This window comes from Condylura cristata, unplaced genomic scaffold (assembly GCF_000260355.1).
Source record: "Condylura cristata isolate star-nosed mole 26May11 unplaced genomic scaffold, ConCri1.0 scaffold00038, whole genome shotgun sequence".
Taxonomy (NCBI): domain Eukaryota; kingdom Metazoa; phylum Chordata; class Mammalia; order Eulipotyphla; family Talpidae; genus Condylura; species Condylura cristata.
The window spans coordinates 7025920-7051496 of record NW_004567139.1 but is presented as its reverse complement, the minus strand read 5'-3'; the positions used below and the strand labels follow the sequence as shown (position 1 = coordinate 7051496).

The window sequence follows — 25577 nt, the reverse complement described above, 5'->3', positions numbered from 1 at the left end:
GTGCTGGGGCCCAGCCGGGGTCTGCAGAGGGCCTGTCTGCTGCTGCTGGCTGCGGGCAGCAACCCCGTGCCCTGGATGGAGAGCCTTGGCCAGGCGGCCTGATGAAGAGGACTGCGACACGGGCGGCGGGTGGAGCGGATCTGAGCCAGGACGTGGCCACTGGTGGCCCTGGGGCTGGTCGGTCGGGAGTGAGGTTTGCCAGACTGTTTGCACCCTCGCTGGAGAGTCACACCTGGCTGCTGCCCAGCGACCAGACAGGAGATGTGCTGGCTGGCGGGGGATGCCATCCCTCCCAGGCTTGTCCGCCCGCCTCTGAACCCAGGCCAAGCCGCCATGCCAGTGGGCAAGAGCTGGCCCTGGGGGCCCCCAGTGCGCCTGGCTCCACGCCTGCCTGTGATTGGGACTCCAGGATCAGGGCTGGCGAGGAACGGGAGGCTGTGGCTGGCAACCCCATCCACCCCGGCAGGGGCCAGAGACTTCTCTGCACTGGGCTACTCTGCTGTGCCTGGCCGGGGCGGGAGGGGCACCAGAGGGCTGCAGGCAATGGCTAGGTCGGAGCAGCAAGATTGGCGACTGGCATCCAGGGAGCTGGCCAGGAGGGCCGAGTCGGACCTGCAAGGGGAGGACTCCTTCGATGTTCTCGCGCCTTGTTAAAAGCCTTTATTAAGTGCCCATCTGGGAAAACTCCTGTGTGCTGAGGCCGCGGGGTTAGCTGCTCCGTCCCCCGCACGGGGAAGGAAACCGGGACAGAGGACAGCCACGCGCGGGCACCAGGGAACGTGACCAAGCTGAGGCCTCCTGTCTCTCGGGAGTGACACAGCTGGGGCTCCCGCCCCATCGCGGTGGGACAAGCAAGACCCAGCACCCTGGTTCCTGGGAACCCCCGCCGGGGCGCCGCCTTTCAGGCCTAATTACCAAGCTCGCTGTCTCATCAGCTGGCAGGCAGCGTGCGGGTAAGAAGGGCAATTTCATTGTCTGGCAGCGTTAGCACACCCTGGCAACTTGTTAGCTAAATTGGTCGTATCCGCCCTGGCTCCTGGAGAGGCTGTGTCTCTCTCAAGGACAGTTCTCTCTGCTCCTTCTTCTCTGATTCTGGGGGGCTGCTGGCAGCCCCCATTCTGAGAAAAGCTGGGTGTCTGGGGCCAGGCTGCAGCCCGCCGGTGCTCACTCGGCCGCTGCACATTGTGGGCCACGGCGCGGTCGACTCAGAGGCTGGGATGGCAGGTGTGGTCCCAGATCCAGACCAGCCCCCCCCACCCCCACCCAGGCACCAGGAGCTTGTGGGTGGGGTCATGCTTGGGCAGGGAGAGCTGCCCTGTGTGTTGTGGGGGGTCACTGCAGCCCTGACAGTCCATTGTAACAACCAAAAATACCTGTTGCAAGTGCCCTCTGTGCAGGTGAGGGACAGTCATCCTCAGTTGAGAAACTACAGGTGTAGAGACAGATGCATACAGAAGTCGTGAAAATGTGCCACTGTGGAGGTTAAGCTGTGCACCCCGTGCTGTGGGTTGGAGCGGCACTGGCCCGGGAGAGGCGGGTGGGGAAGAGTCAGCCGGGGTCGCAGGAGCAGAGACGGGAAAAGGCCGAGTGTTTGGGCAGGAGGCCGCACAGCCAAGCACTTCCACCGTATTTCCACAGCACTCCCCTGTGGCCATAACACTCCCTGTGTGCCTGGTTGGATGACAAAAAGGACTTTGTGTTCTGTGTTCTTTGTTTTTTAAAGATTTATTTATGTATGCATACAAAACTGGGTCACAGGCCAGAGGTGCAGGGGCCGTGAGAGGACTCCCCAGAGACAGAGCGGGGAGCAGAGCAGGCAGGTGGAAGAAGCACACTGCTGAGGGGAGCAGCAGGTGGGTCAGGAGAGGTCTGCTGAGCCCTGTGGGTCAGCTCCAGGGCTGGGGATCGAACCTGCACTGAAGTAGCTGCAGCTCACTTGCAGGACTGTGTCCCAACCCGCTGCGCCACCAGGGAGGGCCAGAAACATATTCCTTCTCAACTTCAGAGCCTGGAGTCCAAATTCAAGACGGCAGCTTGGCCGGTTGCTCCTGGAGGCTCAGGGGAGCCTCCCGCTCCTGGCTCCTGACCCCCTTAGTGTCCGAGACTTGTCCTCACAGCCCTCCAGCCTCGGCTGCCGTCCCCGCCTGCTTCTCCCGTGTCCGTTTCTCTGGTCTTCTCAGAGGGCATCGCATTCAGAACCCCCCGGAAGCCAGCACGACCTAGTCTTAACCAAATTATTTCTGCAAAGGCCCTCTTTCCAGATTAAGGCCACCTGTCTGGACAGACATGAATTTGGGGGTGACCGCCCTCCCCGGCCCTCACTAAGCCTTCTAGTCCAGCTCATCAACCTGGCCATTATCACGCCCATCTCCATCTTGACATTGCTGCTTCCACATTCAGACAGGAAAATGGAGGTACAGTGGGTGGGGTGTCCTCCCTAAGGCTCGGGGCTCGAAGCTGCTGCAGGCCCAGGAGCACGGCCCCACGTTCCTGCCCGTCCCCCGCTGCCCCTCAGCTCCGCCGTCCACTCACCACCGGCTCAGCGGGCTCCTAGCACCGGCTGCCCCGCCTCCTCTCTCCCCAGCTCATTCCTCTTCTGGACAGGAAAATATTTTCTGCTTACGACTGAAAAGTAAGGAAGTTCCCCCAGCGGAGATGTAGACAGGCGGCTCGAGTAGCCAAAATAGGGCCTGAGGGCTCGAGAGAGACAGGAGAGAGGGAATAAGAGCATGATCCAGAGCCTCCAAGGGGCTGCCGCCGTGGGGGGATGTTCAGGGGCCCCCGAGAAGGCTGAGGGCAGGGGCCAAGGGCCCTCCGGCCCGTGCCCCCGGCTGGAGCTCGGGGATGGTGTCCTGACCGGCCCATAAGTCATCTGGGACTGGCCGTGTCCAGACGGCCTCCCTCTCACCCCTCTGCCCACCCCGAAATAAAAGCCTCGACCTTGGGGGGATTGAATACGGTCGGAGTGGCTGGGCCACGGGCAGAGGGCTCAGCCTGACTGTGCCCCGGACACCTGCCGGGGGGGGCCAGGATTGGGACATGCCAGAGGGAGCCGGCAGACCTCAGGGAGGGGCGGAGAGCACCTGGCCTGCCCTGCTGGCTCCTTCCTCTGCGGCCCCATTCTGGACATTTCTGGGGGGCTGCGGGGCATAGGGTATGTGCAGGGATGTGGTCCCCTCTGTGAGGGCTGGTGCACCCCAATTTTTGAGCTTTGTAAGGAGAGCGCAGTTCCGACCACCGCCCTGTGCGCCTGAGGCCTCGCGAGGTGCTGGGCCGGGCTCTGGACCTGAGCGCCCCGTCCACTGCTCACCCCCCGCGGTCTGGGCACCTCCTCACCCATGCTGCACCCGCTTGTCCCGCTGCTGGAGGGACAGGCGTGGCCGTGGAGGGTGGTCCTGTGGGCTCGAGGAGAAGCGCATGTAAAGCAGCATTCTGAGGCCGAGGGCCTCTGTGCCGGATGGAGTCAAGAACACTGCCTGTGGGGTGTCTGGAGAGAACCCCTGAGCCTGAGGCTGAGCACGCTGGTTGGAGGGAAGGGGAGCAGAGAGTCAAGAGGAGATGGCAAGGGCAGGAGGCCCCGCAGAGCTCCCCGGCTCCACCCCTCTCCCGGTCCACCCTGCCTTCCCATTCTTCCTCTTGACACTCTCCCATGGGACTTTTTGGGCCACATGTTTTATCCCTTGTCACCAGCCAAACAGCCCTATTATATTAATTTATTGTCCTTTCCAGTAACTTGTAGCCTTCCTGGAAACCCCCTCTTTCCCCTGCGGGCATTGCCTATTGCCAGCCACAGCTCCAGTTTGCCCTCCTGCTCCCTGGCCACAGGCATGGCCAGCGGTAAGCAAGCTGCCCCCCTGGGGCCGCCCCCTGCTGGGCTGGCTGCCTGCGAGAGCCTGTTCCGGTCTTACACAGCTGGAGGCTTGACCCTTCCCTCTCCCGGCTCCTTGCTTCCAGCACCTTCTCTCACTGACTCCTCTGTGCCTCTGCAGAGATGGCAGAGATGAGCCTGGTCTGTCCTACGGGGAACTGGGGGCCCCGAGAGGGAGTCTCCTGACAGCTCCAACACCCGGTGCTGTGTGACGGCTCGGGCCTGCTTCCGCTCACCACAGTAGACGGGGCTTTTGTCCCACCCTCCTTGGCCCTGACTCTTGTACAGTGGGACGGAGTGCCCAGCGGGACTCCCTTATCTTTCTAGCTCCACGTTATAGCGGAGGGAGGGCTTGGGAGACCCGCCTGTGTCCATTCTGGCCACGCGTGTGGCTGGGCTGTGTCGCTTCCTGTCTTGGAACACCTGTGTCCCCTGTGCAGGGGGACGGGCGCATGGGCCACCTGGCCATCAGGACCATGGACAGGGCCTGGTCCTGGGACCCTGGCTGGGGGCGGGGCGGGGGAGGGGGCACTTGTCCAGCAGAGCCAAAGGAGAGAGGCTGTAAGTGTGGGACTCCCAAGTCCTCGCTCTGGTTGGGGGTGTCCCTTCAGGAAAAGGGGGCTGCAGGAGCAGCTCCGTCACTTCGGGAATCCGTGAAAGCCAAGCCTCCCTCCCACCCCCTACCCTATCGCCAGGAGAGGGCAGCGGCTTCCGCTTAGGGAAGTAGGGAGACCACAGAGAAAGAAGGGGTGCGTGCCCACCCCACTGGGGGGAGCGGAGGCGCCCCGCTGCTCTCCTTCCCAGAAAGGCTCCTTCTGGGGAGCGCGCTGGAAACGGCCGTGCAGGGCCATCCATCACGCTGTGCCTCCTGCCAGCCTGTCAGTCTGCCGCCCGGCCGCGCCGTGTCGTCCATCACCATTAGCGGGGCTCGGGCTCTGCACGGGCACCCCGCGCTCCAGGCCAGGGAGGGCAGGCGGAGGCGTGACCTCGAGAGTGGGCCGTGACCGGCGGGGGCTGGGGTCACCGCGGAGCCCTGGGAACGGCAGGCTTCCCGCCATTCCTGGTTCAGTTCTGAGCTCCTGCCCTGGAGCCAGGTGACCTGCTGTGTCCCCCAATGTTTTATAACCTGCGGGGGCTTCCAAAGGCCGGGGTCCTGGGCTCGAGCCACCGGAGAGTGTGGCGCAGCATGCACAGGGCACGCGCACACACGTGCACCACGTGGTGGGGCCTCTGCTGGGTGCTGGCATCGGGGACTGGCGAGGGGTGATGAGCTGGGACGACGAGAGCGTGAGCCATCAGGAGAGACCGGGTGACCGGGTGTCCAGAAAGCTGGGCGCACACCCCCGTAGACTCCCGTGCCTCAGTAACCCACCCACGCTCCTCACTGGAGACACATGGAGCCTGTGGGGTGTGGAGGGTGCCCCGGTCCTCCCTTCCTTACCCCACACTGGGCATGAGCCCCGTTTTGATGTGAACCTCTTGGTAAGCCCAGTGTGGCTCTCATTACGAATTTCCTTGGGTCTGTGTCTCTCCCACTTGCCCCCCACATCAGCCTCTGGACACAGATCCTCCAGCGAGGGCTGGGAGGGCTGGGTCTGGTTTGGGGGTGCAGCACCGAGCAAGGGTCGCTGCTGCTGGGGGAGGGGGCCACCCTCCCTCCGCGGGTGGAGGACGCGGGCGCTCAGCCGCCGGGTTCGGTTGCCGGGGCCCCTCCCCGCGGGCTTTCATGCGTGACAGATGGGCTCTGACTGGGCTTTCAAAGCAGCAGAGTCGAGGGGCAGGGCAGGGAGCCCAGCTGGCTCCTGTGCGGGGCTAACAAATGCTGCCCCTCGGAGCGGGCCCCGCCTGCCCCCTGCCCTCCCCCTTCTGCCCCCACTAGCGGGCTGCACTGCTGCCCAGAAAAGCCACCGCAGCAGGCAGCCAGAGCAGCTGCAGCCTGGGAGGAGGCCCGGGGGCCTTGCCCCCCCCGGAGTGTGGGGCGGTGCCCGCCCCTCCCTGTCCAGGCTCACGGTTCACCCTGGGCTTGGCCTTGGGGACATTGGGTCTTGCAGAAGAACAAGAAGCAGACACATAGCTCCGAGTGCCCACCCCCTCCCTGCCCAGCCCACCCCCCCACTTACGGGGGCCACGTGGGGCTGAGGCTTGTGGGGGCTTAGTCAGGGACAGATAATAAAGGGGGGGTCAGGGAAGACCCCGTGCCAGGCCTACATTTTTTGGCTTTTATTTCTTATAAAGTTGTGATGAGCCTCACAGCTAGAAAGAAACCCACTTTCAAGTCATAATTCCAGTGCGTGGGTGCGAGCGGGTGTGGTCGTTATCCCCACAACCGTCACCTCTGCTTCATCCGCAAGCATTTTCATCACCCCCAAAAGGAAGCCCTATTCCCACTAAGCAGTCGCCCCCACCCACCCTCGCCCAGCTCCTGGCAGCCACCCACCATCTGTGCCCGTCCAGCCTGTCCCTCATCCGGGTATTGCTGGGGGTGTGTTTTCCTGCCCTGATGGGAGAGGGCCCCAAAGCCTCCGGGGAGGCCCCGAGGAAGCCCCCAGTCTGCCCAACCCCTTAGCGGGGCAGGCGTGGGTGCTCTGGGCTCCGTGTCAGCCGCAGCTTGTGGGCCACACTAATGAGGGGAAGGATCCCAGTCTCTGCTGCGCCCCACTCTCCACAGGGACTTGGGAGCAGAGAGACAGGCCGCAGGGAGGACAGAGGCACAGAGGCGGAGACCCAGGCCACTTCCTCACACCGGAGGGCGCCGTGGCCCTGCCGGGACGGCCAGGCCCGCCTCTGCCAGGCCGCTGGGCTCTGTGCTCACAACAGGTGCCAGGAAGGGCGGCGGGGAAGGCGGCCAGGGCAGGGCTGACGCCGGCGACCGCGGTGGACGCCACCCCGCGTCCCTCCGGGTGGGAGGCCCCGGTGACGCGGGCAGGGAGCGCGTGGGCGGCGGCGGGCGGGAGGCGCTGCCGGGGCAGCCTCGGCCGTGCAGCCTCCGTGTGTAATCCAGCTTGTAAATTGCTCCGGGCCGTCACTGCCGCGAGGACCATCGAGCCGCGTGGTGTTATTATTTATGATGAAGCGCAGAGGTGCCTGCCAGGGACGGCAATGGGCTGAGCGCTGCTCGGGATGGACGGCAAATTGAACTCCAATTTTCTGCTCCGCAGTCTCTGCACCCGCCACAAAGCGCCGAGCGCGGGGTCACAGGCTGATGGATGCGCGGCCGCTCCCGGGGCCCAGCGGACTCCCTCCCTCGTGTCCCAAAGCCCCGCTGCCCTGAGGAGGCAGCAGAGGCCCCGTGGGTGCGAGACCCCATCTGCCCGGCCAGTGACTCCTTGCTTCTCTTCCGTAAGAGCTTCAGGGGAGAGAAATGTACGAGCAGGAAGATTCCCCCCCCCGCCCCCCCCCCATGGTGGGGAAGTTAAATGGGAAAATACAGGGAGCGCGGGGTGGATTAAGCCTTCAGAAATCCCCGTTTCCCCTCCCTGCTGCCTGGCTAAGCTGCCCCGGGGGGGAGGGGCAGCCCTGAAATTGGCTGGAAAGTCCCGTGTAGAGTGGTGGGGCCCAGCAGGCGCCCCTGGCACGGCTGTGGCCAGCCCAGCTGTCCTGAGTGCGTGAGTCCCGCTAGGCTGGATGCACAGCCCTCACACTCCCACCCCCCACACCCCACAACCCCATCTTCCTGTGCAGGCCCAAGGCACCACGAATGGGGAAGAGAAGGCAAAGGGGTGCCCTGGGGAACAGACCCCCCCACAGTGCCCCGTGTCCAGTGGATCAAGGTGGTGGACACCGGGGACCCCCAGGTGGGTAGAGGCAGTCGGGAGCCTTTGAGTCTGTGCTCTTGGCTCCCCTCACCCCCCCCCGCCCCCGCCGAGGCCTCTGGGGGCTGGTGTCACCCGTGAGGAGAATCCCCAGGCTCAGGCCCAGGCTGGGGAAGAGTTGTCAAGACCATTGCCCGGGGAGCATGGGTGCCGGGAGGACAAGTCTCTGCGGAACCCCTGGCCTGGCCTGGCTTCTGTGCCCCCAAGCCAGGCTTTAGCAGCCCCTCATGTCGGGAGGGCTCCCCTGGGGCCGGGGGTGGGGGGCTGCTGGGGGGGTAGGTCACTGGGGTCAACGGGCGCCCTTCCCGCAGCACAACTCTTCCTGAGAAGTGTCCGAGGAGTTAGTGAAAATTTTATTATCGATGCTTTTATAGCTCAAATGAATCTGAATACACTAAAATGATAATAACATCGTTAGGCAAAACACTCTAATCAATGGTATAAGTTTAATCTCTGAACCCTCCCGCTGCAATGGAAGGAGAGCTCCTTTCCCCTGTGTTAACTGCAAAACAAACCCATCAAAAATGAGAGCCATCTCTTTTCCACGCCAGGCTGGGGACGGCACAGCAGTATTTACCCGCAGCTCGGCTGGTCCTGGCTCTGGGACGGGCCCAGCGCTGACCCCTCGCATAGCCTCGGGGGTACGCGGCAGAGTCACTCCATCTTCCAGTTGAGCAGACCGAGCGACAGACAGAGCCCAGAGCCACGTAGCCAGTGAGTCCCTGAGTCGGGATGAGAACCAGATGGTTCCAGTCCAGCCCCAGGAAGGTCAGAACCCGCATCCCTCCTCGGAGCGGGCAGGTCAGAGCTGGAAGGGAAGGTCAAGACTCCCGCCCAGCCTGCGGATGGCCGGCCTCCCCGAGGGAGGTCCCTGGCAAAGCCCGTGTCCGCCTTTTCACTCATGGTCCGGTCCCCCAGCACTGCAGGCTCTGGGCTGATGGGCGCCCCCATCCCTGTCTTAGTGGGTGACTCACTGGCCTGGGAACCACAGGCCAGGAGCAAACGTGGGTTGGACACTGTGACTGGACAGAAGGGAGAGAACAGGCTGTCTGGGCAAAGGCACAGCTCGAGCTACGGCCCCGGGCACAGCCGGTGTGTTGTCTGGAAGGACCCAGACTCGCTCCCCAGAGCCCTACTTTGCTGCCATCCATGGAGTGCTGGGCCCGTGTTTCCACAGGCAAACACGTCTGTGTGCACACGCAGGACCTCGTTTCCACAACAGACAAGTGCTGCAGGCTTGAAACCGAGGTGTCCCCGGGCCGTGCCCCTCTGAGGACGCACGGGAAGGCTCCCCCTCGCCTGTCCTGGCTTCGGGGCTCCGAGCAGTGCTCCCTAGCTTACACGCGGACTCTCCGTGTCTGCGCCACCTTCACCTTGTGAGTTTCCGTCTCTGTGTCTTTTTGCCTCTGGTAAGGTCACCAGTGGGTCCCCTGCTCCCCTGTGACCTCATCTTGACGAGGCACTATTTCCAAAGTCAGTGTCATCCTGGGCCTTCAGGAAGGACATGAATTGGGGGGATGTATTCAACTCCGTGTAGGCATCGATAAGCCTCACCCCACTTCTTTTAATTTATTGGCGTCTCTTGCTTCTGTGTTGAGCCCCCTCACCATATTCTCACATTCAATCGTTCATTCATTTCCTGAGCTCTGTGCAGCTCCTGGGGCTTTAGAAAACCAGAAGGCACCTGCCTGGGCTGAGGCCTGCACGCAATTCCTCTTGTTCTCTGCCACTTCGCTTGGGTGTACAACAGGCCAGTTCGGCCATGTGGTGGGTCTGGAACACGCACCCCCCCCCCAGGGCTGGGCCCCTCAACCGCGCTTATGATTCCCCAGGGTTCTGTGGGGGCTCAGTTGAACAGGCTGGCCTGGTGGCTCGGGTCCCCCTAATCAGATTAGATGTGTATTCAAACAAATTGATGATCCGTTCCATTAGATGCTTTTTGAACACGCTTTTCTGAGCGAGAAATCCATTCGGCAGCAGCTGCCAAGGCTGAGGCATAATTGATTGTCGCCCCCACCCCGGTCCCAGCGTCAGAAGGTGCCTGGTTCCTGAAGGTCACTGGCAGGATTAGATTAAGCAGGGCGAGCGCCTTCCTTCCTGGCTAATGAAGCACTTGGCACGCAGGCGGCAAGGGCGAGCTGGGCTGGCATCTGGAGGGAAGGGGCGGGGCATCAATTAGCATCTCCTTTGGGGGAGGCAGTGAGGACAGGTGTGGGGTGGGCTGGGGGCTGGCTTGCCCTGGCCTGACCAGGTGGGACAAGAGCAGGCAGGTGAAGCCTGGCCCTGGAACGTGGGAGAGCGAAACAGCTGCCCCAGTGTGTGTTTATCAGGCATCCAGAGGGACCTGCCAGCATATGCCAGCACTGAATGCTCTTGAATGTTTCTTCTGGACCCCTGGGCTGGAGCAGGGCTCTGCCTGGCAGACTCTCCCGGGCCCTCACCCCCGGCCCTGCCCTCCTGAGCGCCTCCCAGGTACCTCCCCCCCTTCGCTGCTCCCCCAGGCAGGTCCGTGCAGCTATCTGCAAAACCCCGGCCCCTAGCCCCTGCCAAGACCTCACGATGCATCTCTCTGTGGGCCAGACCTGGTTCTCGAGGCAGCTTAGAAGCGTCACAGGGGAGCTGAGTCTGGAAGACTCGGGTTTGGAATATTCACCGAGACAGCTGTGGCTTCATGGGGGGAACTCATTACACCCTCTGCCCCCCCTAAGCCCACATCCGGGAGAGGCCACTTGGGTGGGTCGGAAGAGCAGATGCCCTAGGCCCTGACCGGAAGACCAGGCCCTTTGCCCTCTAGGGAAAGAGCTCCCCAGGGCATGCCAGCTGTAGCTGAACCAAGCAAGACTTGATTAGAGGTGCAAGCAAGAGACAGCCAATGTGGGAAGGAGAATCACCAGCTCTGGGAGGGGGGAGCGAGAGGGGGCTGGGAGAGGGGGCTGGAGGAAGGGTGGCAGGGCACACCTGTTCTGGTGGGAACCCAGAGGACAGCTGGGTTCCACCCCACTGCGCAGGCGGGCCCTGGGCCTTCTCGCTCCAGGGGGCCACAAGCTGACCCTGGACCAGGAGTTTAGACTTTTTTGTGCCATGGCCCCTCACAGTCAGAGCAGTGGGCCAAGTTTGGACCAGGCTCCCAGTCCGTGCCCAGTCCACCCGTTCGAGCAGGACTCAGGGCCACACGCTAGCCAGCCAGCTGCATGTTCTTGGCTCAGGGAAGCTGAGTCTGTAATGGAAGGAGCCGGAGCTCAGGAATCCGCGGGGCTCGAGGCTAAGTGAAAGGACCGAGCCTTCTGGAACATCAATGTTCTCATCTGTAACATGGGGCCACGCTAGCATGGACCCTGAGACGGTGTCAGGATAATCAGCTGAGTGATGGACACGAAGGCTCCACATCTGGAAAGTTCCAAGAATAGAACAAGATCAAGGGTGCGTGGGAGACGTGGTGTTTGGGGGTACGAACTACCTGGGCCCATGCTGCCCGTGGGTGAGCGCCCCCTGTAGGAAGGGCTCCGGGCTAGCAGGCCGGTCTGGCCCAGGTTTTGGTGCAGAAACCAGTTGTGGGGTAAGAAGGTTCGAGGATCCCAGTCCCCTCCTCACCCCAGCATTCCAGAGCAGCTCCCCATGACAGCAGATGCTCTGTACCCAGAAGGGAGCTGTGGAAGAGAATCTTGAGGTGCTGCAGACCCGGGAAGGGGGCTTGTCATGGTGAAGCGCCTTGAAGCTGGCTCTGGAGGGCAGAGGGAGTTCTTCCTGCCAATTAGGTGGCGTGGCACGTGGAGGTCTTCACCCCAATTTCCTCCCCTCACTGGCTGGCACTTCCCAGGCCCTGGCTGTCTGGGAAGTCAAGTCCCAGGACAGATGAAGGGAGCTTTAGGGACTCGGGGAGAAAAATGACGTTCTTGTGCTGGGGGCTGTGGGGGGATGAGAGGTTGAGGTTGAGGCTGAGGTTAGCTTCTGTGTGGGGCCATTTAGCCTGGAGCGGAAGGGAGGATGACAATAGGGCATTTAGTGGGGAGCTCTGGGGGCGGGCATTGGGGGGTGGGGTGGGCAGGAGGCCCCGCTGTGATGCAAAGTGAGGACCAAGCCCAGGGCCAGGGTCCTTCCCTCCCAGAGAAGCTGCTCTTCCTTCCAGGGGCTCAGGCTCTGTGGTAGGGACCCCCCAGGTCCCACTCAGAGGGCCTGTCCTCGCTGTCACCAGCAGGCTGCCCACATACATGTGTGCTCACATACCTGATTCCAGATGACTAATCCGCGCCTGTGTCACGCAACCTAAAAGTTCCCCAAAGCTGTGGTAAGTAAGCGAATGTTCCCCACTCAGCGAGTGATGCAGAGGGGAGAAGTACAGAGAGGGCAGTGTTGGAGGGCCGCCCGCGCGTTCAGAACTCTGCATGGCGCACGCCTCGCGTCTGGGTCTGAGAAAAGACTCAAGACCTAAAACAGAGAAGAACCAGGAATTAAAGCTAAAAAACAACAGTCAGCAAAGCTTAACGCTGGCTCAGGGAGACCCTCTACTTTGCTTAAAAAAAAAAAAAATTGCCAGAGACAGATGTTTCTGGACAAGTCCACCGTTCTGGAAATTCAAGCAAGTTACCTTTTATGCTAAGGCAAGGTTTCTGTAATAATTTACAGAGCAAACTGTAGAACAAAATGTAAGTCCGTGATAAGACAGCAAGCCGTGAGAAAGAAAGTTACAAAAAGGTATAGAGAGAAAAGCGGTCCTGGCACCACAGAGCCCACTCTGATGGAACCCCCTAGAAAATGCCTGTGCACATGCCAGCAAATATATTTTTGTACTTGAAGAGGAAAAAATGTGTATTCAAATGGCAACACCCTCCGCTACACCTCGCTTCCCCCCACTTAACCACAGCGCTCAGAAATGGCTCCAGAGCCCCACGCTCCGGGGTCCCATTGTTTGAGCTGCAATCGTTTCTTTAACCAGGGCCCTCTTGACAGCCTTTCAGGCCATTTCCAAGCTTTGGCTGGTACAAAATATAGCGCTGCTCTGAAATGCTGTCATTGCAGACACCCAGAGCAAGTGTCTGGGAGGATGAATCCCTGAAGGGGGCTGGGGGTGGTGCAGTTTTAGTTCTTTGAGAGTTGCCAGATGCTGCCACGCTGGGTCTCCAGGGCTGGCTCGCCCAGGGCATGCATCATACGTGCAGATCTTAGCGAAGCGATGGCGGGGAAATGGCAGCTTATTGAGTCTTCCTCTTATCGTGAGGCTCAGCGTCTTTGTAGAGGTTCCAGAGTTATTTGTAATTCTTTTCTGTGAACTCTTCATATCCTCTGCCCATTTTTCTGTGGGTCTGTTCATCTTCTTTGTTGTTGATTGATGGGAGTATTTTTTATGTCGGGAAAATGAGCTCTTTGTCCATGATAAAGGTTGCAAATATTCCCCACCACCCCCCCTCCCGCCCAGTTCCCCAGTTTGTCATTTTGTCGCTTCTTTTTGTTTACGGGCATTTGGCTTTTTTTTTTTTCCTCCCAGACTTTTTATCTAGTTGAAGGTATCACTCTGTATTACGACTTTCTGGAGTTTGTAGCGTACTTAGAAAGTACTTGGCTTCACCGAGATTAGATATTTTTAAATCACTGTGATTTTTTTCTAGTTCTGTGAGAATTTCATTTTTCATGTTTAAAACATTGATCCATCTAGCATTTATTTTGAGGTAAAGTGTGAAGAAGAGACTCAACTTTACTTTTTTCCCCACATGGCTCCCTAGCTATTCCAAAACCATTTGTTAAATAATTGATTTCCCCCCACTGATTTGAAATTCCGCTTTCATCATATGTTAAATAATTCCATATGTATTAGGGTCTATTTTTAGACCTACTGCTTCATCAGTCTATTTGTGCACGTGCACACTGTTTTAGTTATTACGGCTTTAGAATATAGTTCAGTATCTATACTAGTCTCTTCTATTTACCACTCTTTTTCACAATGTCCTTGGCTCTTCGTTTGCTGATGGCTTTTTTAGAATCACTTTGTCTCGTTAAAAAAGAAAACCCTTCATGTGAGAGTTTGCAAAACGAGGAAAAGTATAAGAGAATGAGGTCTGTATGTTGATTCTTCTATCCAACCAGCCGTTCTCACAGCGGGTAATTATCCATCTCAGTTACCCCTGTCCCACTGATGAGGTCTCTGACAGGGCTGTCACGTATTGTCCACTGCACACACGTAGGACCAGGACTGTAAAGACCTTTTTGGCCTCTCCACGGTGATCTGTCCTGCTGCATATGTGATCAATTCTAATAATAGCTAACCCTCCTATGCACACCAAACACGTTTCTAAACACTTTATGTTTTTCATTTACTTGAGCCTCACAATGAGTGTAACCCCAATTTACAGTTCAGGAAATGGAAATGCAGAGCGATGAAGTCCCTGGCCCAGGGTCAATGATTTGTTACCCATCTGTCCATTTATAACCTAGAACCCTGTTCCTGCCCATAAATACACAAAGAGACACTTGAATACACAGACGTGCACACCCAGAGATGAATGACACACACACACAAAGACTCATGCACAGCACAGGCAGGTGCACCGTGCCACCCCACCCCTCCCCTGCCCTATCCCTGTCTTTCCTCCCCTGCACATACGCTAACCACCCAGCCCCCATCCATCCATCTCCTGCTTTCCAGCCAGAGCAGGCCTACAGGCAAACCAGCTGGCGGACACCCTGTCCTTTCCCAGTCTTGCCTCCCACATCCCCCCACTCAGAAGCAGGGGCTTCTATGGGAAGGGGATATGACCCTCCATCCTACAGCCCAGGCCTTGGGGGAAGGAGCCCTGGCCCCTCCGGCCATCGTGTGAGGATAAAGGGAGACGAGAAATGCCCCCAGCCTTGGGGCCCAGCAGGTTCTCTGGAAAGGGTATCCCCTCCCCACTGCCTCTCCCCCCCAAGTCATCATTTCCAGCAGCTGCTAGAATCCACCCAGCCAAGCAGAAGGCATTCGGCTCCAGGCTGGTGCCCCCGGAGAGCCCAAGGAATGAACAGGCAAATTCGAACCTGGGAGCAAATTGCCCAGCCAGCCGGGCTGCAGAGGCGAGGGTGTCTGGGTGCCGGCGTGTGCACGCAAGCACCCCCTCCGCACCCCCACCGCCCACCCGGCTGGCTGTGCTGGCTCTGAGTCAGCCCCGCATCCAAGGGATTGAATCACTGGGGGGCTGGGAATGTTATTGTTTTAAAACAAACGAGTGATGACAGGAACTAACAGAGGGTTTTTGAAAATGGGATTCAAAGGGCTCTTGAAAGCTGCTGGAGAATATGAATGCGCCTTTGAAGTGCGGATGTGCCCGTTTGTTAAACTGAGAGGAGCTGGTGGGTGGAGAATCATCTTCCCTGGCAAATGGGTGCCTGCCGGCCTCTCCTCCCTTCCAGCAGGCCTGAGCAGGCTGGGACCCCAGAAGCAGCTCCCCTGGGAGGGTGGCGTGGGCGGGCACTGGGAAGGGCCCTCCCTGTACACGCTCTAGAAGAGGCACCTTTCTGCCATCTGTAAGGCCGTTTGCCCACAGGACAGTTGTGCGAAGAGGGATGGAGAGTGAACACAGCATCAAATCCCAGCCTCGGCGGTCACTGGGAGGCGGCTGCGAGCAGAGCCAGCGGGCAGGGGCGGGGCTGCTGGGCACACCAGCTCAGCCACCTGCCCCAGGTCTACCGGCCCCCGTGTCCCCTCCTGGCCACTGGGGTCAGGGCCAGTAGCAGGGAAGGGGCCAAGGCAGACTCGTCCAAGAAGTTGCAAGTTATCTGTAAGATTGAGACTGGGGCCGTGAGTGGGCGCCACGCAGGCCGGCCAGTTCCCTGGACCCAAGTCCCAGGGGGGGCATCTCCTCAGTTGTCATCCAAAGACCCTGGGCACCCCATTCTGGGTAGGTTGAGCTTAGGAGGATGGAGTCAGAGCCTGAGGCCCCGGGGGTGCCGGAGGGACTCCTCGGTACCCACCTCATCCTCGGGCGGACAGCCTGCCAGGACGGTGCAGCCCCGCCCTGGCAGGGATGCCCGCTCTTGGGCACTGGGCCAGGCACACGCCGCTGCTCCAGGCCTCTCGCTGAGACCCGAGGCTGCCCAGGGCTGTTTCTCCTTCTGTGACTCCTGCTGGAGAAGCGGAGACTCGGGAAGATGAACGTGCTCGCACCGTGTCTGGAGGTGGGAGGGCAAGCATGCCCAGGAAGGCGTCCCGAGCCCACCCCCACCGCCTCGGGGGCCTGGAGGCCTGGATCCCCAGCCTGCCCTGCCAGCTGCTTCCTGTGCGACCTGGAGCACACCCACGCCTCTTGGGGTACCTCGTGATGGGGAGCGCAGGGGGCAGCGACTGGGCCTCACGCCTAGGGGCTCCTTAGCAGCTGTGGGGAGCCCTCCCTTTGTCCCCAGGGCAGAGCCAAGGCGAGCAGCAGGCCTGGGCAGCCCTCAGCAGGTGTGTGTGCCCCGGGCCCCCAGGGTGGCCTCCGGAACTGCTTCCTCCTCCTAGCAAGTGCAGGGGTGCGGGGCCGCACGGGGGTCTATGTCTTGTCCTTCCCTCCCACCCTGGCAGCCACCCCACCCTCCTCAAGTCAGGTGCGGTGGGCACCCAGCCCCTGGGGGTCTGCAGTGGGTCTGCTGCCCACTTCTCCCAGCAGCCGGGTAAGCCCGGCTTCTAAGGACTCTTAAAAAGTGGATCCCGACCCTGTGTGGCCCGGGGGTGCCTGAGGTCGAATGAGCAGGTGTGAAGGCTCTTGGAACAGCCCAGAACCTAGCAGGTGCTTCAGCCTGGGCTGTTTCCCCGTGCACCTCTTCCCCGGCCCCTCACCTCGAAGGGCAGGTGAGCTCGGGGCCGGGCTCGGAGCCCCTCCCCCCTTCCTCCGTCTGTCCGTGTCCCGTGCCCACTGTCACCCCTGTCTATATCACATCCCTGCTCCACACTGGCCAGGAGGGCCATTTCTGTCCAGGTCCATGGGGTGGAGGGTCTGGGAGCTCACGGTCTCCGTCTACGCTGGCGACGAGTCAGGGCAGAGGGCGGAGTGGCCGGAGAGGCCGGCCAGCTGGTCCTGTGTGAGAGCGGGCAAGGCGTGCTGACCACGACCTGGGCTGAGGATCAGGCAGCCTGGCGGGGGCAAGGCCCATTGGGTGGACTCTGCCCTTGATGTTTGAGGGTCCCCCAGCCTGGGGGAGCAGGACTCCCATCTCCAGTGTATCTCCTGCTCTCCAGGGACACTTAGTCCCTGTGACTAAGGCGGTGGCACCTTCTCCCTCCTGCCCGGAGAGAGACGTCCAGAAGCCAACCAAGGGCATGGAATGAGTGGGGACCCGGAGAGGGAGAGACAGAAGCCCTGCGACATAGGGTAGCTGCAGCGGGACTCTGTGAAGGAGGGAGTGGGGGCTGGTTGGTGGCTGTGGGGGCTCAGTCTGGAGCAGGACCCCTGAGGGCGCACAGCCCCAGTTCTGCCCGGCCCCTTGGCCCGGCCCCACCTGCCGGGTCTCCCCAGGGGCATCCGGGCGCCTAACGAGAACACAAAGGGGAGCAAGCGGCCTCCGGTGACTTGTCCTCTGTCTCCCCACAGATGACGTGGCCCCGTACTTCAAGACGGAGCCGGTGCGGACGCAGGTGCACCTGGAGGGCAACCGCCTGGTGCTCACGTGCATGGCGGAGGGCAGCTGGCCGCTGGAGTTCAAGTGGCTCCACAACAGCAGGGAGCTGACCAAGTTCTCCCTGGAGTACAGGCAAGCCTCGCCCTCCCTCCTCCTGGGCCGGCGGGTGGGGCGCGGCGGGGCGGTGGGGCCTGGCGGGGCCCTGGAGGCCAGGAGGACAGAGCCCTGCTCTGCTGAACCCAGCGGAGGGCGACAGGGGGCTGGGGCCCGGTCACGGTGGACGGGGCCTATTGCCCAGGGCTGGGTGGGCAGGACCGGGTGTGACGCTCTCCAGCAGCAGCTGGACTGGCAGTGGCTGCAGCCCGCCCCCCAAGACCCCCCACTTCCAGGGACAACACTGGAGGTTCTGGCTGCAACAGAGGGATGGAGCATGAGCAGGCTGGGCGTCAGTAACAAAGACATGTTCTGTAGGGGGCAGTTTAGGTGGGACATGGAGGTGGCCCACCCACCCCTTCCAGCTGTTTGTGCTCCCACCTGGAGCCCCCAAGTGGGGGAAAGGAAAAGAGGGAACAAGAGCTGAGTCTTGGGGGGGCTGCGGGTTTGCTCCCAGAAGTGCCAGCTGAGTCAGCATAAGGGGCTGCCCCTGCCCCCTCGCCCCGCCAGTGCCGCCGGCCCTCCCGCCCTCCCTCCTTCTCTGTCTTCTTTCCGTGGCCCCACCCCTGTCTGGTGCATAATCAGTGTTGTTGGGAAAACAAGATTGTCTTGCCCTGGGGGTGTGGAGCCAGACCTGCTGCAGGGGTAGGAATGCAAACGAGACAAGGGGTGCAAGTGAGAGGGGGGGATTTCATTGCTCCCCGTCTGTCCTCTCCAAGAAGCACTCACGTCTTCAGGAAGCAGGGAAGCCAGAGTCTGGGGTGACCCCAGATCCTGAGTCTGACCCTGGACTGGACTGACTGGTGGGTGTGGCCACTGTGGCAAAGCAGGGAGCAGGAGGGGCCGGGACAGGAGGCAGGAGGCCCTGCAGTGCCAATTCAGAGAGCCCCAAAGTGTCCAGGGCCTCTCTGACAGCCCCGGAGGTGGTTTTCAGGTGAGCGCCCAGAGCCCCTCCTGAGCACTGCCTGGCAGCCCCTGGGCAGTGGTGAGTCGGTGAGGTGTGAGTCTGTCCTCTCCTCTGGATGCACTGGAGTGGCAGCGTGTGTGGTGCAGCCTCCAGGTCCAGGGCTGCCCGGGACTGCGCCTGGCAGGGAGCCAGCGGCGGGATCCAGGAGGCGCTCAACCAGGCTCCAAGCCATTCTGGTGCCCTGGACTCGCAGGGACCCAGGGGTGGAGGTGTCCAGGCACAGACTCCCTCTCAGCCTGAGACTCAGACCTGCCCCACCGTGGACTGGGCGTCCTCTGAAACAGCTCTGTCCCTGGAAGCCGCCGGGCAGCAGGCCCAGCCGATGGTGCCGGTAAAGATGACACTGGTGGCCGACAGTGACACTGACTTGGGGGTAGCGATGGCGATGTCACCCTGCGAGGTCCTGGCTCATCTCTCCCGATCCTGTGGGCGGGTTCCGTTCTGTTCCTCCTGCACATGAGCGAGCGGAGGCTTGGAGTCACCAGCTCACCGATGTCAGGCGCCGTCAAATACCACCCTGGGTCGGGAGCTTCAGTCTGTTCCCTCCTCTCGTGGAGTCGGAGGGTCCAAGTCTAGGGCACTGTAGCGGGGAGAAAGCAGACGTTCCACGTCAGAGGCTGGGGGGTCCCTTGGGGCCATGAACGAGCTTGCCTGGGAAACTCAGCCGCTTGCTCCTCGCCCCCAGCTCCCAGCACCGGCTGCCAGGGCTTGGCGGCAGCTCCGTGCCAGGTGCTGGTTGAGCAGGACCTCCTGCACTGAGAACGTGCCACCCCCCAGGGGAGGTCTCCGCTCCTCGGGTGGCCATGGATGCTCTGAAGGGTCGGGCCGCCCGTGGGGTCAGCCCTGCCAGCCTGGTCCCAGCACCGCTCCCCACACAGGCCCCCTTCTCTGGTCTGTGCGCAGACCTCGCCCCTCCCCTTGGATCGCGCCGGCCCTGGGGGGACACGTGCTCCCTCCATCTCCCTCTCGCTCCCTCCCTGTCTCTTTCCTCTCCTTTGTCTCTCTCCCTCTCCTCCTCCCCACTCCTCCTTCTCCCCCTCTTCCACTCTCTGCCCTTTGTGACTGTCCGTCACCCCCACACTCCGCCTTCCCAGTGTTCCCACGATGCACCGCAAGTAGATCACAGAAGTGAGGTCAGAGCTTCGGGGTCCCAGGACGTGGGGTCTAGAACATGGCCCTGCCAGCCCCGCTCCCCTGGGGCTGCTCAGCTGTGCCCACCGCTGGACGCAGACTCAGTTTTCCTGGGGTGAGGGAGCCCCATCAGTTCAGGGGTCACAGGCTGACAGCCACTGCTTTCGGGAGGGAAGAAACTGCCTTGAAAGCGCCACAGAGAAACTCCCAGGGCAGGATTCTGATTGGCCCAGCTCAGTTCACCCCTGGCCAATCACAGTGAAGCAGCATGGCTCACGCACTGTGATTGGCCAGGCCTGGTCATGCGTGTACTCTGGCGGCTGGGTGTGGTACCCCCCCCCACCTTGCTGGAACCACATTGGCAAGAAAGGACTCGTCACTCCCCACCCTGCCCCCAACGAGGGCCTGACTCCTGATGCTCACTCCCCACGGCAGGCATGGTGTCACTTCCCCCAAGGAACATTTCCTAAGAGCCAGGCCTTCCCCTCCCCCAAACCCCGACCTAACTTTCACTAGAAATGGTTTTCACTAGGTACAATACTCCGATCCAATACTTAGTCCAAATTCAAAATTTCCATCTGTCCCAGTATGTCCTTGGGACCATTTTTATTGCTGTTGCTTGATGCAGGATCCAGTCAGGACCACACCGTGAACTTTAATCAGATTTCTTTAATCTAGAACTTTCCTTATTGCTTTATCTTACTTTTCACGGCACTGGCGTACTTTGGTTTGGTTGTTTTAAAGATTTATTTACATCTATAAGAACTGGAGTGTAGCACAGAGGTGTGGGGGGCAGTGAGAGGATTCACCAGAGACAGAGTGGGGAGCAGAACAGATGATCTACTGAAACCCACTGTGGGGCGAGCTGCAAGCAAGACAGGAGAGGTCTGCTGCGCCCTGGGGTCACTCCCGGCCAGATATTGAACCCCAGCCACAGCCTGGATAGCAGCACAGCGCTGAGACTTTACCCTGCGCCTCGAGGAAGACACTGGCGTTGACATTTTTGAGAGTCCTGCCAGCTTTGCGGAAGGACTCTCCACAGTGTGCATTTTGCCTTGATAGCCTCACAGTGAAATTCGCAATTAAGCTTTTTTGGCAAGAATATTATACAGGTGTGTTCTCTCAGTGCTTCAGACCCAAATGCCCGTTAGCCAGTCATGGGTCAGGGCAGGGCTTGCCCACAGCAAGCTGTCTACCGTCCTCTCTTCTGGGGACGGACTGGAGTGTCATCCTCTCTTCGGATGACTTGAGACCGGGAATGTTGTCTTCCCCAAGAACCTCCCACTCGGGCTTGGGATCCACTGATGAGTCTACCTGAATCAGTCATCCCCTTGATGAGCGTGATAAATAGATAGAATTCCTGTTTCTAGCATTCCTTTTCCTTGAATTAGTTGGCATTCTTTAAAAAAAAAACCACAGCTTTCCTTTCTCACCCTTTTATAACTTAGCATCAGCATGAACTTGTGGATAATTTTACCTACTCAATGTGTGTTAATCTATCCCTGGTTTATTCATTTTGCTCACAGTAACCTAAATTTGGCCACTGGAGCGTCTGATCCTGGCTCTTTTGAACATGACACCATTGAATCTCTGGCACTTTTTGCTTTGGGACTCAATGAAATGTTCCATATCCTCTTTTTGAATAAATATCTCTGGAAAATTGTGTCACACGGAGGTTGGCCTGGGCGTGCCCCTGCTTCTCCAACCGACCACTCAGGTCCTCTAGTCTTTTGCAAACCCTAGGCTGGTGTCTGGTGAGAATATCCAATTTCCAGGCAGAAAGATGGCTGAATTTATTCAGCGAGTTGAGAGAAAATAAGATTGGAAGGACTGCCATAAATTTTGCTGTGGAGCTCTGCCCTCTGCAAAGCTGGGAGTTCACATCCACACCGTCTCTGAAGCCTTTCTCACAGCGGGCCTGCACAGAACGGCGTGAGGCCTGTGCATGTTGGGGGGGGGGGTAGCCGCAAGTATGTGTGAGCAGGGGCATGCAGAGCACGGTGGAAACAGCCCCCCTCGAGTATCACCTGGCCCCTGCTGCTTCTGCCCTCGGGTTGAACCCCTCAGCCAGCCTGGGTGATTGTTCCTCGGCTTGGAATGCAGCACCCCTGCGTACATGAAGTGAGATCCTGTGGGATGAGCCCCGTCCCTGGTGCAGCAGACAGGAAATGACACTGTCTGCCTCGAGAGTAAGGGACAGTCTGGCACGAATACATCAGTCCCTCCCTAGGGCCCTGCACCCTGCTCCCCCGAGGCCACGGCCAGCATCCATCCCCCTTATCCAAGCCCCTGGGTGGCACATCTTTACCGCTGCATGACAGGTGTCGCATTGTCAGCTCAGAGCTGCGGCGGCTGTGGTGACCCGAGCACCGAGAGAAAGAGATCCCTTCCCTGGGGGTGAGATGCGGACCCCGAGAACCCCCAGAGGGCTGGGAGTCGGCTCCACTGCCTGGGAGGGGGCTGTCGGAGTGGGCGTGTTCAGGTTGACCTGGAAGCTCAGACGCATCAGGACGGTGTGCTTACGAGTATGCACCTTGCAGCCTTGCAGTGTCGGAGCACCGGGGAGCCGGGCGACTTTCTGACGGTGCAGGGTGGTCACTCCCAGAAAGTCGGGCCCCTTTGGCGACCCCGGAGCCTCTCCGTCCGACTGCCCCGCCCCCTCCGCTCCCCAGGGGGCTGTCTCCCCAGGTTGAATCAGTGCTGCCTCCATTTTCATCCGTCTCATGAGCCCACACTACAAGGCGGGGAGTGACCCCACCAGCTCCAGAAACTGGGATCCGGTGGTGTCCAGGGGAGGCGGGAGAGGTCGTTGCCCGATTTTGCACCGGGCCTGCTGGTGCCTTCTCCCACGATCATTCTCACTCTTGAAGTCAAGTAGAAGCGGAGGTCAGGTAGCTGCCTGACGCGCACACACCCGCCTCCGTGTGCTGGAGAAGTGCCGCTCTGGAGGCTTTCACGTGCCCACTGGCTCCTGGTTGGCCTGGAGAAGAACAGGTGTGCAAAAGGGAGCTCAGAAGTTGGGGTCCCCAACGCCACCCCCAGGCTGATGTCTGGCAGCCGCGGTGTCTGGGAACTACAGACTCAGCAGCGGGGAGAAGAAAGTCTGGTGAGGCCGTGACCCTAATTGTAACAGTCCTGGCCAACGAGGGGGACGGGGACATGCACGGCCACTGCAGGCTTTGAGGTTCTTCAGAGGGAAGATGAAGAGAAACTCACGGCTTTTGGTTCCCGCTTATCCTCTGGGCTGTCCTACAAGTGAGAGCCAGCGGCACGGGCTGGCCGGCTTCCCAGAGGGCCCTGCAGCATGTATCCACGTGGGTGCTGGGAGCAGTCCTGGGAGAATGCTATTATCAGCTCTGCCTCGGGAATAGAGATCACAGCTCAGAGAGGGTCAGCAACTTGCCCAAGGTCACACAGCCATACTGCGGAGGAGGGATTCACCCAGGATGTTTGGGGCCCCAAGCCTGCATCTCGCCCCTGGATGCAAGCTGTCTTACCCTGCTCGTCTTCGGCCCAGATTTCTGGGGGTGGTACCAGCGAGCCTACTGACCTAGGAGAACTAGTCCTGGCTCACCCCGCCTAGGTCAGCACTTGTTATGACTACCGGGGCAGGCCCAGCAGCCACGTGCTCTTAGGGTCCTGCTCCAGGAGGGCCAGCTTCCTGGTCCATGAGGGAGGCAGACTTTGGGTCTGCCATGGGGCAGGGCAAGGGACACCCGGGGCCCTCAGACCTGCCTAATCTGCTCTAAATAGGTTCTGTCATTTGCTGCATAAAGACGAACATAGTTTAGTACATAAGACTTTCAATAGAAAATAACTTTAGTACAAGTCGTGTGCAATAAAGAGAAGGCCTGTAGTTAAAATTTCCAGTGGGGCCCTCCCTGGTGGCGCAACGGGTTAGGGCACAGCACTACAAGCTGGCTGCAGACGCTTCAGTGCAAGTTCGATCCCCGCCCCGGAGGTGACCCACATGTCCAGACAGACCTCTCCTTACCCACCCACTGCTCCCCTCAGCAGTGTACTTCGTCGATCTGCCTGTTCTGCTCCCCACTCTGACTCTGGTGAGTCCTCTCACCACCCCTACACCTGTGGCCTGCACCCCAGTTCTGTATGCATAAATAAATCTTTAAAAATATATAGTTTCCAATGAAACATACTCCAAATTACCCACCCCTCGTGGGCAATGCCCAGCCACAGGGCTCGTCCAGGATGGCTGAGGCCCCAAAGCCCGCACATCTAAGGCACCTTCTGGCAGGGACCCCCAGGAAAGGGCGGAAGGGGCCAGGCCCGTCTGGGAGGAAAGGAGCAGAATCGGGACCCAAGTCAAGATGAAGGCGCGGCTCCGCGGCTGTCGGTCAGGTGCCTGCTCAGTCCCTGTGATACCGTGTCGCCCAGAGTGGACTGGGCCGCCTGTCTGTGGGCCTCACCGGTGCGCTCAAAATCCAGTAACTCTGCAGACACACACAAAAGGGTCAATAACGGGTTTATTTACAAAAGGGGAGAGGAAAAGGAAACAACCCAGGGAAAGAGAGAGGGATAGAAAGTAGCTGGAATACTTTACCAGAGCCGCTAACTTGGAGCTCTGAGTCCCAAACTCAGGCTGTTAGCCCCCCAGTCACACAGGCTGAGAGCACTTGCTCCAGAGAGAGAGAGCCGTTACCTCTCTAGAGTCCAGTTGGAAAACCGCTTTCTATTTTTATCCCCCAAAGTCCCAGAATTCCTGCTAGCTCCGCCCTTGGGTCCTCCCAGTTCTCTCCCTGGGGCTGCTGGGAGTTGTAGTTCCCAATCACTGGAGCAGGGGGCGGAGTCCACAGGACGCTGCAGAGGTCCTTTAGGACGTCCCTGCCCTAACACCTGGTCTAAGCGGAGGCCAAGTGCAGCTCCTTCACCTCTCTCTGCTCGGGGCTTCCTCTCTCTCCCTCCTCCTCCCACTCCTCTGGCTTCTCCTCCCCACTCTGCCCCACCCTCCCCTGGGTGGGGAGGGAACCTGGAGCGCCCCGTCCCTGGGACCACCGTTACCGTTCTGTCTCTTGAGGCCTGACCTTGTAGGAGTTGTTGGCAGCCCCAGCGTGAAGTGGGGTGGCCTGAGTGTGGGTCCTCGCCCACGCGCCTGAAGGGAACTTAGGAGGTGCAACTGCAGGCACACAGGAAGGCCAGTAGAGGGCCGGTTTACCAAGAGGGGAGATGAGGGGAGCGATACACTGGGGGGAGAGGACATTGGTGAATGCGTTCGTACCCATTCCACTGAGCGGGAACCCAGTAGCATGCTGAAGGCTGATGAAAAACCAGAGAGCCCCCAGGCGCGGGGCCGGTCATCTGCCAAGCCCGGCTGCTGACCCCGCCCTCGCTTCCCTCACCCTCCTTCGTGGTGATACATCGTGGGATTTGTGGTCCTTGGGGCCGTGGTCTGGGGTAGGGGTGGAGTCCATCAAACCTGTGTTTGTGGGGTTCGTTCAGGCCATCCTCCCACCACGGAACACCCTCCTGTCCCCACGAAGGGTCAGCACAGTGCTGGGCTAGGTGGACACTGAAAGGCCGCAGCTGCCGCCACCCCAAGTGTGTCCCTTTGTCCAGCTGCACACTCTGGCCTCCGTGGCCCTGTGCGTCCCGTGGGCATGACGTATCAGGACCGCACACGGCAGTCTGGTCAGCCACGGCTCTCTAAAGGGGCCAGTGAGTTGCAGACCCCGCCCGCCTCGCCCCGCCCCCCCCATGTCCTGGCTCCTCCTCTGCCCCCAGGAGTCCAGACCCCACCCCCAGATCCAGGCTCCTGGGAGACTGATGCCCTTTCAGCCTGAGTTTGGACACCTTGTCTGGAAATCGAGGCCTCCTGGTGAGGAAGCTGAAGTGCAGGAATTAGTTATGATGGACATAAATTGAGTTTTAATAGCGATGTACCTGGCACCAAGCCAATGCACTCAGGCAGACGGAAGGTAGTAATTAAAAGTTAACGAGTTTAGAAATGTCATAATCCTCAGGGAGGGGTGGGGAGGTGGGCTGGGGCAAGGGGGCCCCAGCGAGCAAGCTGCCCTTCCCCTGAACCCTCCGCCCGCCCCTCTTCTCCCACCCCCTCCCCACAGGCGGG

The 25577-nt window shown here is 60.1% G+C and overlaps 1 protein-coding gene across 1 annotated transcript in view; it reads left to right on the top strand.

Moving 5' to 3' along the window:
• SDK2 (sidekick cell adhesion molecule 2) overlaps window positions 1–25577 on the top strand; it is a 127348-nt gene that overhangs the window by 5655 nt on the left and 96116 nt on the right. The window contains exon 3 of the mRNA XM_012732987.1: window positions 17214–17373. Coding sequence (XP_012588441.1) covers window positions 17214–17373 — 160 coding nt within the window. The remainder of the gene's footprint in view (window positions 1–17213; window positions 17374–25577) is intronic.